The sequence below is a fragment of the Taudactylus pleione genome, unplaced genomic scaffold (genome assembly GCF_031769625.1).
Source record: "Taudactylus pleione unplaced genomic scaffold, aTauple2 ptg000906l, whole genome shotgun sequence".
Classification (NCBI taxonomy): domain Eukaryota; kingdom Metazoa; phylum Chordata; class Amphibia; order Anura; family Myobatrachidae; genus Taudactylus; species Taudactylus pleione.
The window spans coordinates 2,901,730-2,914,230 of NW_028285307.1; the positions used below are offsets into that span (position 1 = coordinate 2,901,730).

General features: G+C 50.1%; 1 protein-coding gene across 4 annotated transcripts in view; it reads right to left on the bottom strand.

Moving 5' to 3' along the window:
- KMT2B (lysine methyltransferase 2B) overlaps positions 1–12,501 on the bottom strand; it is a 91,559-nt gene that overhangs the window by 21,021 nt on the left and 58,037 nt on the right. For 2 of the 4 annotated variants that reach the window (XM_088459368.1, XM_088459367.1), the window contains exons 20-28: positions 10,684–10,808; positions 10,500–10,588; positions 10,006–10,143; positions 9,720–9,878; positions 8,382–8,499; positions 7,350–7,428; positions 6,539–6,696; positions 5,228–5,410; positions 3,514–5,092 (exon numbers count right to left, since the gene is read on the bottom strand). In XM_088459368.1, the coding sequence (XP_088315494.1) occupies positions 3,514–5,092; positions 5,228–5,410; positions 6,539–6,696; positions 7,350–7,428; positions 8,382–8,499; positions 9,720–9,878; positions 10,006–10,143; positions 10,500–10,588; positions 10,684–10,808 (2,628 nt within the window). Of the gene's footprint in view, positions 1–3,513; positions 5,093–5,227; positions 5,411–6,538; positions 6,697–7,349; positions 7,429–8,381; positions 8,500–9,719; positions 9,879–10,005; positions 10,144–10,499; positions 10,589–10,677; positions 10,809–12,501 lie in introns of all 4 variants that reach the window. The other 2 variants (XM_088459366.1, XM_088459365.1) reach the window with 1 other exon arrangement.

The window sequence follows — 12,501 nt, forward strand, 5'->3', positions numbered from 1 at the left end:
AGTTGGAACAGGGCATGACAGTGGGCGCCCGACGGATGGGACGTTCCATTTCCAAAGTTGTGCGGACATTCAACATTCCTATATCTACGGCCTCATGTGTGTATCGGGAATATCTCATGGATGTCATTACCACCCACTGTGGATAGCGCTGTGGCCGACCACGTGTGCTTAATGACCGTGGCCAGAATTGTCCGTGGTAACAGACAAGCGACATTGGCTCAAATCACATCCACATTCAATGCAGGAGGAACCGGACGCATATCCAGTAGGTCACTGCAGCGTTCTTTAGCTTCTATGGGATTATGGAATCAAAAGATGCACCAGAGTCCCCGTTACCACTATGACACCAGCCATCGCTCGTCACCTGTGCTCGTGACGGCGCTATTTGAACCCTGGAGGACTAACATCATGTGGCGTGGTCCGATGAATCACAGTTCCAATTGTTTGGCGCTGATGGTGTGGCGTCCAGTTGTCAACAAGGCACCGTGCAGGCTGGTGGTGGTTCCATCATGGTGTGGGGGGTGTTCACGTGGCATGGGTTCGGTCCACCTGAACAAATCACTTATCAGTGCATTGCTTGATGACCATTTAAATCCCTTCATGGACTACATTGTACCTCCACAATTATGGAATATTCCGGCAGGACGATGCACCGTGTCACCAGTCCCGTTGTCCGGAATTGGTTTGAGAAGTATTCTGGAGAGTTCCGATGAATGGTGACCACCACGTTTGCCCGACATGAACCCAATCAAGCATTTAAGGGATGTGGTGGAGAGGACCAGTCACACCCAACACCTACAAATATCAGGGAGCTGTGGGAAGCTATCTAAACGGCATGGGTCAGCGTCTCACCAGAGATCTCCTGTCCACTTGTGGAATGGTTGTCAGGTCCTACACGATACTAGGCACCTATCCCATGACTTATGGCACGCCAGTGTAGAATAATTACCTCATAGCCGCTAGGATTTCAAATACAGACTCAACAGAGAGTGATCTACTTATTAGGTCCTGCGCGCTGTAAGCTCAATCAGACCGCTAGAAGGGCGCCGTAGCTGTAATAACGTGCGCCTGTATGGAGGGGTTTATTTGTTTTGTTTTTTTATTTTTTTTACATTAAAACATTTTTGAAAAGTTGCCCAACTCCGGCATGCACCCAAGACTAAGCCCAGGACATCATGGGATATAGAAGTCTCCATCATAGCAGTGGTTCTATGCACGCCACGATGCACCATCTGCAATTCCCTTCCCGCTATCCCCAGCGTGTACTCTGCAGCCGGCGCAAAACTTTACGGAACAAGTGAAGGAGTCCCAGCGACAGGCAGCGGCGAACAGACCCACGGCGTGATCAGTGGCCGCAGAAGAGAGGAATGAGGTGAATGTCCAGCATTAAGCACCACCTCAGTGACGGAGGCTACCTGTCCCAGGGTACGGCATATGCCCCTTTCAGCTCACTCTCCTGTCTGCAGCCGCAAAGTAGCCGAAACTAATCATTAGCTTCAGCCAGCTTATCAGACTCCAGAACCGCCCACATAACCTTTTATACTCTCCTCTTATAGTATACACATAACCTTTTATAGCTCCCTATCCAATACTCCCTTCTTATAGTATACACATAACCTTTTATAGCTCCCTATCTAATACTCTCCTCTTATAGTATACACATAACCTTTTATAGCTCCCTATCTAATACTCTCCTCTTATAGTATACACATAACCTTTTATAGCTCCCTATCTAATACTCTCCTCTTATAGTATACACATAACCTTTTATAGCTCCCTATCTAATACTCTCCTCTTATAGTATACACATAACCTTTTATAGCTCCCTATCTAATACTCTCCTCTTATAGTATACACATAACCTTTTATAGCTCCCTATCTAATACTCTCCTCTTACAGTATACACATAACCTTTTATAGCTCCCTATCTAATACTCTCCTCTTATAGTATACACATAACCTTTTATAGCTCCCTATCTAACTCCCTTCTTATAGTAAACACCTATCACATCTTCTCTTTCTTCAATGTAACATCCCCCTAACCCTAGGCCAACTTTCCTGTGTGACTGGATTATACAGCCCATCAAGAACATCTGCAATTGGGTTGGACCAATTTGCAATATGTAGCACCTCTCACCTTGTGTATCAACACCTATTTCCCTATAGATTGAAAGCTTGCGAGCAGGGCCCTCTCACCCTTATGTATGTCATGTATGTCTGTATATAAGTATGTATGTATGTATGTCTTTTACAACCCAGTAAAATGTTAACGTTGATTCAAATTGTAAAGCGCAACGGAATTTGCTGCATTATATAAGAAACGCTTAATAAATAAATAATAAGACTATTCAGACCATAATTCGTAGTCACAGGTCTTGTGCCCAATGCTCTGAAAAATATATTTCCAAGGCTGCTTGGTGTTAGGACGCAGAGGCTCACACCCAGTATAATGATCAGTTTTGCCAATCAATGATCGCACATCTGCTGAGGCCTTTAGGGTACGTCAGTTACAATGTGTAGGGTCCTGGCATCTGCAAACCTGGCTGTTCCCGTGTGCTGCCATGTCAAACCGGCAACAAACAGCTTGTCGTCAAATTAGGGGGCAATGACTACGCACTGTATTATTACTATTAATAATTATTAATAATATCATTAGGGCACTTTTCTCCCAATAAGGCTGGAAGTGCTGTACATTAGCAGATACAGGATACAAAACAGACCTAAGTATTAACAAACATCAGAACAGAGGCCCTGATTCAGAGCCGGACGCTCTGACCAGAGCGCTCACTCTGAATCAGGGCAGTCCTATTTAAATTTGGAGCGGCCTTTTGGACGCTCGCATAGCTGTGGGTTACCACCCACAGCTTATGCGAGCATCCATGATGATGGTCGCGATGGTCAAGACCATCGCGACCATCGGGCTTGCGATGAGACCCTGCGGTAGGGTCTCACTGCCGCAAGCCCTGGAGTGATTTTGGCTCTATCAGAGCCAAAATCACTCCCACTGACATCACTAGTGATGTCAGTGGGGCCGGCCCCAGACGGTAGGCGTTCCCATGGGAACGCCTCCGTCTGGCAGCCACGCCCCCGGCACGCCCACCAAAGGGGGCGTGCTGTCACTCACCATCGACAGCACGCCCCCTTTGGTGCGAGACCCGGAGCGACAGCTTGGCTGTCGCTATCCGGGTCGACAGAACTCCCTCCGTTGTGCGCATGCGCATTTGGTTACCATCAACCCGCTTGCGAGCGTCCTGCGCTCGCGAGCGGGTCTGAATGAGACCCAGAGATCGGTGTCTTCGATTTAAAGAAAGTAAAAGGGTAATGAAAACCGTCTCGAGTCTGTTTTTGAAGGTTTCAGCAATGGAGACAGCGGGTCCCAAAGAGTCGGAACTGCAAGCTACAAAACTCGTCCGCCAAATGGAGTATGGGAGATTTACAACTGCACAACCAAACCTCAGACTAGTTCACGTCACCTCCCACCCTTAGGTTTGCCCCCAGAGCACCAAGCCCTACCTTGTGTTGGACAACGTGTCTGACGCACAATTAAAATGTACGGCCACGTAATCCGTAAACTTCTGTGGCTCTAGGATTTCCAGTTTATCAGACATTTCAAGTTTGGGTCTCTTGTGATCAGCGCTGCTGGACATGGCACAGGGTCTCTTGATGTGATCAGCGCTGCTGCCCATGGCACAGGGTCTCTTGATGTGATCAGAGCTGCTGGCCATGGCACAGGGTCTCTTGATGGAGACTGGTGGAGCTTGGACAGGCTTCGGGGGAGCTGCCTGTATCATGGAAAGCTGCAGCTGGGCCGGTATCTGTGACTTGGTCTGGAGCGGAGTAGGAGCCACGCTTAGCAGCCCGGTGTTCATAGGGAAGCCCTGTACGAGACAGGTCTGAGGGATTCCAGTGATTGCAGGGGCCATCATTGTGGGGGGCCCCAGGGTAAGCTGCCCGGTACCTTGCACTAGGTTCAGCATAGGGAGGACGCGCAATGTCCATGCCTGAGAGGAAGAGGGCGCAGTCTGCAGGAAAACAGTGCCGAGGCCTGGGGCGGGAGAGGAGGGTGGAGGAGGGGAAATAGCGGCAGTAGTCTGAGGAAGACAAGGAATGGGGAGAATTTTAGGCCTGATAAGGGGCCCCCTCATTATGGGAATCGGGTCCGATTTCAGAGCCTCTTGCGCCACTGGATAATGTCCTGCGAGATCTGCGCTTCCACTCTGCACCTTTATAACCATCTGACCTGTGGCTTTGTTCAGTAAAATAAGTTTCGATTCAGGCTTGTTCACGCTCACAAATGGAGGCTCAGGGGGGCAAAAGGGGCCATTCGTGGGCATGGGAATCAGCGGCCGGCATACTCTCTGCAGCTGCGGTGGGTCCCTGAGAGGTGGGGGTCCTTGAGGGGTCTGGTAGGTTGGACAGTCTGTGCCATTAGACAGAGAGGGTGCTGCGTCGCCATTCTGTGCGGAGGAAGAGGAGACCTGCTGCTGCAGCGCGGGGAGCCCCGTCCCGGAGCTCCCAGCATTCTTTAATACAAACTCCACTATTTCAGAGGGCAGGTGGGAAGGTGTTTTCCCACTGCCACGGGGGCCGGGGTGGCTCTGGGATGCGTCCTCACTGTCCGTACTGTCGTGTATGCCATCCAGCTGCTCAATGTGACCAGACAGAACTGTGGACAGCAGAGGACTGAAAGGTTCGTGGGAGACAATTGTCCGAGTCAGCCGGTAGTAGTCATCGCCTGCTTCCTCCTCGGAGCTACTGCCACCCTCCGACTCCTCCGCTGGAAGCTCAGTACCTACAACAAGCTGGGCCCCACAATGCAAAGGTCCAGACGGCAACCCGGCATCTACAGACACCACCTCCATCTCACTGATGTCACACAGGACTTGCAGCGTCTCGTTCTCCCCTGAAGAACAGCGGCTCAGCGGGCAGGGCGCATTGGAAGGGCTTGTGGGATCCCTGGGAAGCCGAGATGAAGAATGAAGTGTCACTCGCTGAGTAGGTGCCGGGGGCCTCCTGGTCCTGCGGAGAGGTGTAACCTCCGGATCACTGACGGTCAGAATGTGGTGAGACAACGGGGAAGACGATGGACTTCCTGTAAAAGGACAGAGAGACAATATTAGGCAACGCTGCCTTGTCCCCCCCCCCCATGAGCACTTGGCCAGTAGAAATATAGACCAGTTTAATTCACCCCTCTTCCACGCTCAGTATTATCTCAGGCCAGACTCACCTGGAGACGGTAAGGGGCGGGAAAAGCCCCCCAGAGGGCGGCGGGATGGGGAGAAGTTTGGAGCTTTTATCCTTGCGCCGCTGAAGGAACGGGGAACAGTTGCGGTGGCAATAGGTTCTGGGGGCTGTTGGCGCGCTACTGAGGCGGTTTCTGGTACAGGAGGAATGACCGCTGGTAACTGAACTGGAGAAAGAAAGATAAAATAAAGATGGTCAACAAAATGGGGACATTTCCCTACCCCAGCGCATTAAAGCTGATCTTCAAGTGAAAATAAAAAGTTAATGGGAAAAAAATACAGGAAATACAGGGAAGAGTAATGCGACATCACCACATCTACACTCAGTGCCGTATCGCTGCGTCTTACGCGACACTGCGCGGTCCCGCTCAATGAACAGCAACAGTGTCGTGGCCATCCAGCTGCAGTGGAACTATACATCCCAGCATGCGCTGCCACAGTTTTGCTATTAGGGCATGCTAGAACTGTGACAGAGCATGCTGGGATATGTAGTCCCACAGCAGCTGTATGGCCATAAGTTTGACAGCCCAGGTGTAGAGGAACCACTAAGGTGCTACTGGAGCTCTAATCAAATAGCAGGTGGGCACAGCCGCCCACCACACAGCTAGTGGGCACAGCCGCCCACCACACAGCTAGTGGGCACAGCCGCCCACCACACAGCTAGTGGGCACAGCCGCCCACCACACAGCTAGTGGGCACAGCCGCCCACCACACAGCTAGTGGGCACAGCCGCCCACCACACAGCTAGTGGGCACAGCCGCCCACCACACAGCTAGTGGGCACAGCCGCCCACCACACAGCTAGTGGGCACAGCCGCCCACCACACAGCTAGTGGGCACAGCCGCCCAACATACAGTGAATTTACTGTACAAAGGTGACGGACTGTCCAGTGTGCTGATGGTACATTATTAGCCATAGTTGGTGAATTGCACATTACTAAACTGTACATTGTTCTTACGCTTTGTAGATGCTGCAGAAATCACTTCTTCCCATACATAGAACTTTCTTCTAGTTTCCATTTAAAGTTTAATATTCTGCTTTATGTGACATGAATCCATCGTAATGAATGAGGACTGAACCCGTTCCCATTAGCGCTGTGGGTGTACTGTAAGGCAATATCTAACACCACCTTAATCCCGGACAGGCCTGCCCCTAATCTTATTCCCTTCCTCAGTGCGGTTCAGCCGGTTTGTACACATACTGGAACGTTCTAGGAAAACATGGCGGTATAACCAAACCAAAAGACAAAGCAAAACGTGCGCAGTCGCTATGGGTTTGTTTCCATCAGACTTTACCTGGTATCACCCCAGGGCTGTGAACAATCGTCTGGTTTTCCACACCGTCCTCTCCTTCCGGGGGGATATCGCCCTCTTTCGGGTGATGCTCGACCACCCTGCATTTGTACCAACAGCGCCGTCGGGCGTCCAGCGTGCTCCAGTATAAGCGCGAACACCTGAGAAATGGTTTATAAAACTGTGAGATGCAGACGACGGCTGTAGAGCCAGAGAGAGCAGAAGATTATCCCGGCTGAGGCCATTGCCCTCACAGTGTTATACAGGAGGCCTCAGGGGCAAGTAACCATATTCATACTGCAGATACCTGGATTCATTACACCAGACCTGCTTAGCGCAATGCAATATAAACCAGTCATTTAGCTCCTCATTCTAGTCGTATATTCATCACCCCCACCCATGTCAGGGTTACGTACCCAATGGTAAGATTCATTAGCCATATAGAGGAGTCTTCTCACAAACATTCAGCCTGGCACCCAGCGCACAAGGCAGCATTGTGTTACTTTAGCTATGGGGGACCTAATAACGTAGGAAGGGGGGCAGCAGATAATCCTGCAAATCACAGAACTGAAGCGTAAGGTTCGTCTGACCCTCCAAGGAGTAATCAGCCGTGTAATAAATACTGGTAATAAAGCTTTAATGCCAGCATCAGGCTAAATCTAACCACCGCACAATAACCTGCCCTGACACCCGAGAAACAGATACAAAGGCAGATTGCCGATCGTATGCTGCGGGGGAGGCACAAATACTACACAGGAATTCAGGGTCCTTATATAAGCCCCAACACTGAATAACCAGACTCCAAGATACTTACTGATAACCGACTGGGTATATCTTCCCCTCAGACACAGACAGATCTGTCAGCAAACCCAGGCTGTCTATCTTCATAGAACCTATACAGAGAAAGGAAAGGGATCGTATTATACAGGAAAAGAACATTACACCCACCCCCCCCAGTGATCCCATCAGACCCAGCTATAAACACCTTTCTGCACGTATCACCTTACAGCATCCATCACCTGACACAGAACAGCCCCCCCACCAGTGATCCCATCAGTCCCAGCTATAAACACCTTTCTGCACGTAGCACCTTACAGCATCCATCAGCTGACACAGAACAGCCCCCCCACCAGTGATCCCATCAGTCCCAGCTATAAACACCTTTCTGCACGTAGCACCTTACAGCATCCATCAGCTGACACAGAACAGCCCCCCCACCAGTGATCCCAACAGTCCCAACTATAAACACCTTTCTGCACGTATCACCTTACAGCGTCCATCAGCTGACACAGAACAGCCCCCCCACCAGTGATCCCATCAGTCCCAGCTATAAGCACCTTTCTGCACGTATCACCTTACAACATCCATCAGCTGACACAGAACAGCCCCCCCACCAGTGATCCCAACAGTCCCAACTATAAACACCTTTCTGCACGTATCACCTTACAGCATCCATCAGCTGACACAGAACAGCCCCCCCACCAGTGATCCCATCAGTCCCAGCTATAAACACCTTTCTGCACGTAGCACCTTACAGCGTCCATCAGCTGACACAGAACAGCCCCCCCACCAGTGATCCCATCAGTCCCAGCTATAAGCACCTTTCTGCACGTATCACCTTACAACATCCATCAGCTGACACAGAACAGTCCCCTCCTGCCGCCTATCCCCTCTTCCCACCCGTGTGTCCATGCAGCACAGTTACTAAAGATCTGACACACATTAGAAGGCTCCTGATAATGGAAATTATGCCAAGTGGTGCTTTTAGTTATTACATTTTGGTACTTTTCATCAAATATGGCGGCTCCCAGGAAGACCCCGCCGTCCTCCCGGAAGAGCATCTTACCAATCATCATGTGAACGTTCTCCGGCTCCAGGCCCTGAAGAAACTTCCGTCTAAAGCTGATTCCTTCGAAGTCCACATAGACTCTACGCAGGACATCGAAAGCATCAGGCGCCACAACCTACATATCGCCACAGGAGAGGGGAGAGAGGTCAGTACCTTATTATCCATAAGACCCACATACAGACAAATGCGCCACGGTCCCATGGTTCCCAGCATACAACTGGGAGATTACTTTCCATGACTTTCATAACCAATTTTACAGAGGGAGTGAATGTGACGGGGACATTATTTAAATCGCCAAAGCTTTGCTGATCTCGCATGCGTGGGCTAACTGTTCATTCAGCGTCAGACCATTAACGGCAATAGGGCAGCCCTGCAGGACAGGAATCTTGTATCCCATCTACGGTGGGCTGCAGGTAGACCGGATGCGCACTGAGGTGTTTTCCGCATTGCACAGTGATGTACAGCGATCACATATGCAATCACTTCCTCCAGATCGCCAGGGCGCACTCTTACCGGAGTCCATGTCACTGCGATTTAAACTGATGCATTTGAGTGGAAAAAGGATCCCTAATATCCAGGGGCTGGCTGCATACTATAATAAATACACCCGTAAATCTATGACCGGTGGGTAACAAGATGGAGACAGCTAGTCCTAGCTTCTGTCTCAGTGACTGCCGAGCATCTTACGGAGCTACTTGGGGGAGGCAGCAGGAGGTGCCAGAGGAAAGGAGGATGTGATTCAGGAAAGGGCAAGAGTACGGTGTCAGGCAGGGGACACACAGCACATGTTTATTCTCTATACATAGGCTGTAGTACCCAGCTCATCCAATCACAGCTCGGAAGAACGTCTACTTTAATTATACAACTTAGACATCATGCCCATAACATTCTAGTTTCCAGCACCCATTAAATTTTTGCTCATTGAATCATCCTGCCTACTAGACTAACCCTGCAGAGCATCGCTCCAGTACGCCGGGCTCCTGAGACACTGCAGAGGGCTGAATCTGGGCAACACGGGCACAGAGCAGAAAATGGACTCTAGGTTTATGAAGAGCGCCACTGAACAATCGCTCACTTATTTTATACCCAATCATTCCACCTAATCGTTATATAATAGACACTGCTGCCTAAAGGTCTCACAAAAGGTGCCGGGGAACTTGGAAGTCGGAAAGCGAAAGCCGTACTTCATTGCGTCCAATATAGCCATGTGGAGAACTCAATGGGAGTAGTACTGTTAATTGGTGGGTTCTCCAATGGGAAAAGCCTCTCTGGAAACTGGGGGCAGATCAGCGACCTGAGAAAAAAAAAGGGAGATAAGCCACGCCGGACTCTCACCGTGCCGTCCAATAGATTAGTGTGTTTCTGGCAGAAGACCTTCTTGTCGTCCTGAAAGCTGCAGTGGCTGGCCCGTGCGCACATGAAGTGGAAGTTACTGAGACAGGTGGACAGGCAGCAGCCAACGGTGGCTCCGATCTTTGTACAATGCTCACAGCGCTGTCAGGGAGACACGTGAAACGCGTTAGCCTGGTACAGGACAGATGGACTAAACATAACATACATGACGCTATAACAACTAAAAACTTAATGCATATAAAAAAACCACCTTGACACAAGTGCTCACCATCTGCCGCCCACGGGCCACGGCTGCGTGAACGTTTTTCAACGACCCGTCGTTCTCCTCGAACACCTCTGCTGACCATATGGCGCAGTTTATGTGAGTCCACTCGTTTTGGCCAATATACAGTAATCTTCCAGCATCCTAGGCGACAGAGATCATGAGGCATTATAATAATGATCATTACAAAAGGTAACAGAAAAAATTAGGTTTCGTTTGCGAAAGGATTAAAACAAAAAAAAAAAATCTATCGTCCCGCCCGTGCTTTGTTCAAAAGATCCGTAAGAGAGACTCGATGGCTCCAACAGTACCATGCTTGCTCTTGGACAGCTTCATCCAAAGAGGTTGTCAATGCCCCTCCCACTCAGGGGTGCTCTATCAGTGCACAGCAGAGCGATGCGTTACCACGGAGGCCATAGGGACACCAGTGCTTCTGGATAATGGATATTTTAAGTTCTAAGTGGAATTCTTTAAGTTTCATGGTTGACCGATGCGCTCACCTTTGGTTCGTCATCGCCATACTTGAGACACAGGGCGCACTGGCGGGTGTCCCTCTCTACGTCCGTCTCGGCCTCTGCTTCTTTCTTAACTAATAAGGAAACAAAAACAAATAATAAAAACCAAACCATGAGCGTGAATCACACAGGGCGCTACTAACGGCGGCATCCAGTAACGCACCGATACCTTTCTGAGGGGGCGGAGGCTGTGGCGCTTCTCCATTGCTTGACTTAGCGGAATCTTCTCTCTGGCGCCAATAGGCGTAAGTATGGTCGGAGTAAGGAGGCACCACAGCGTGAGGAAGCACACCGCTGTAACAAGAGAAAATGGTTCAGGAATCTGTATTGCCGGCACAGCGCCGTTTCGGAGACGTCCTGAATGCTAATTGCAAAGAGCGTCGAAACATTATTTTAAAATTACGCGTTAGTAATTAAACTTTTTGACAACTGCAGGCGTACAAGCTGCAAGCTTTCTAGTCCGGAGGGAGGTGCGCTTACTGGGGCAGGTTACCGCAGGCGAGACGCCCGTTTCCCAGGGGAGCGGAACCCCAGGGCATGGTTTTTGCCCACAATGACTACAGAAAGGTCAGAGGGACGGACTGCATGTGACTGTGTGTGTGCGTCCAGCTATAAAGGAGATGGACAAACACCTCAACAAACTAATCAACACAAAGCACCATACAATGCATTTAGAAGCCAGGTAACTGCACAAAATGACCTGGGCAAAGAATTCAAATGAGCGACAAGCAGGTGGGAGAAAGGGCGAGGAACAAGAGCAGGGACACCGTGCTATGTCTGGCACAGATCCCATTTGGACCAAGCCTGCGGGTTCTGCGTGGTATCTACATGGTAAACCTACCGCAAGCAGCTGTTAGAGGGCTCAAGTGTCAGGACCGCTAAAAAACGAGATATGGTAAGAACTTACCTTTGTTATCTCTGTTTCTACGAAGTCCATAGGGTCCACAGGGTTGACCTTGGGGTATAGGTTGGGAACCAAATCCGGGCACCACGCAGTTAAAGCTTTTAGCTCCCAGGATGCACTTGGGTCCACTCTCCTTATAACCCCACCCCCAAGCCAGAGGCACCTCAGTTTGTAAGTAGCCAAAGGCCGGAGGAGGAGAGAAAAAGAGAGAGAAAACTGGAACACTCGATAACCATACTCACAGAAATGGGAGACGGAAAACCGGTGACCAGTCACACAGCCCATTTGAAGCCAGGTGCGTCAGGGCGGGCGCCCTGTGGACCCTATGGACTTCGTAGAAACAGAGATAACAAAGGTAAGTTCTTACCATATCTCTTGTTTTCTACTTCAGGGTCCATAGGGGGTCCACAGGGTTGACCTTGGGGATGTCCCAAAGCAGTTCAACCAAGGGAGGGGACGCTCCTGTGCTGAGAGGAGAATCCGCCGCCAAAAAGGAAGCATCCTGAGAGGCAAAGGAAAACAATGCCTAGAACCTTAAAAAGGTGTGGACAGAAGACCACGTGGCCACCTAGCAAGGCAAAACAGCCAAGGCGCCACAGAGAGCCACCAACGAGGGTTACATGGCCCGAGAAAAAACAAGCAGCAACAACAGAAAGGCCTACCCATGGGTAGGCCCCTGAAGAAGACATACAAGGCCGTCCAGCCAACATATGGCCATAGGCCGGCCATCCTTTCCTGTTAAAACCAGAAATCTCAGACCACCAATAAGGAGTCCGATTTCCGTCAGGAACTTGAACGGATCACATAAATCCACAGAGGCCGGACCACAGTCAATGAGGCCACACCAGCCGAGAGGACTGGGGACTGAATGGCAGCACCATAAGATCCAGAATAATATGGAACCTAAAAATCACTAAGAAGAAACACAGGGTGAGAGCAACTCACACCCTGACAAGATGCCCTCCAGAAGAGGGAGCCACATGAGAACGCTCCCAATTCCGACACTCACCTGGTTGATATAAACTCCCTGAGAGAAAGAGAGAAAGCCAAAGCAATAGACCATGTAATGGCTATCACAACCCG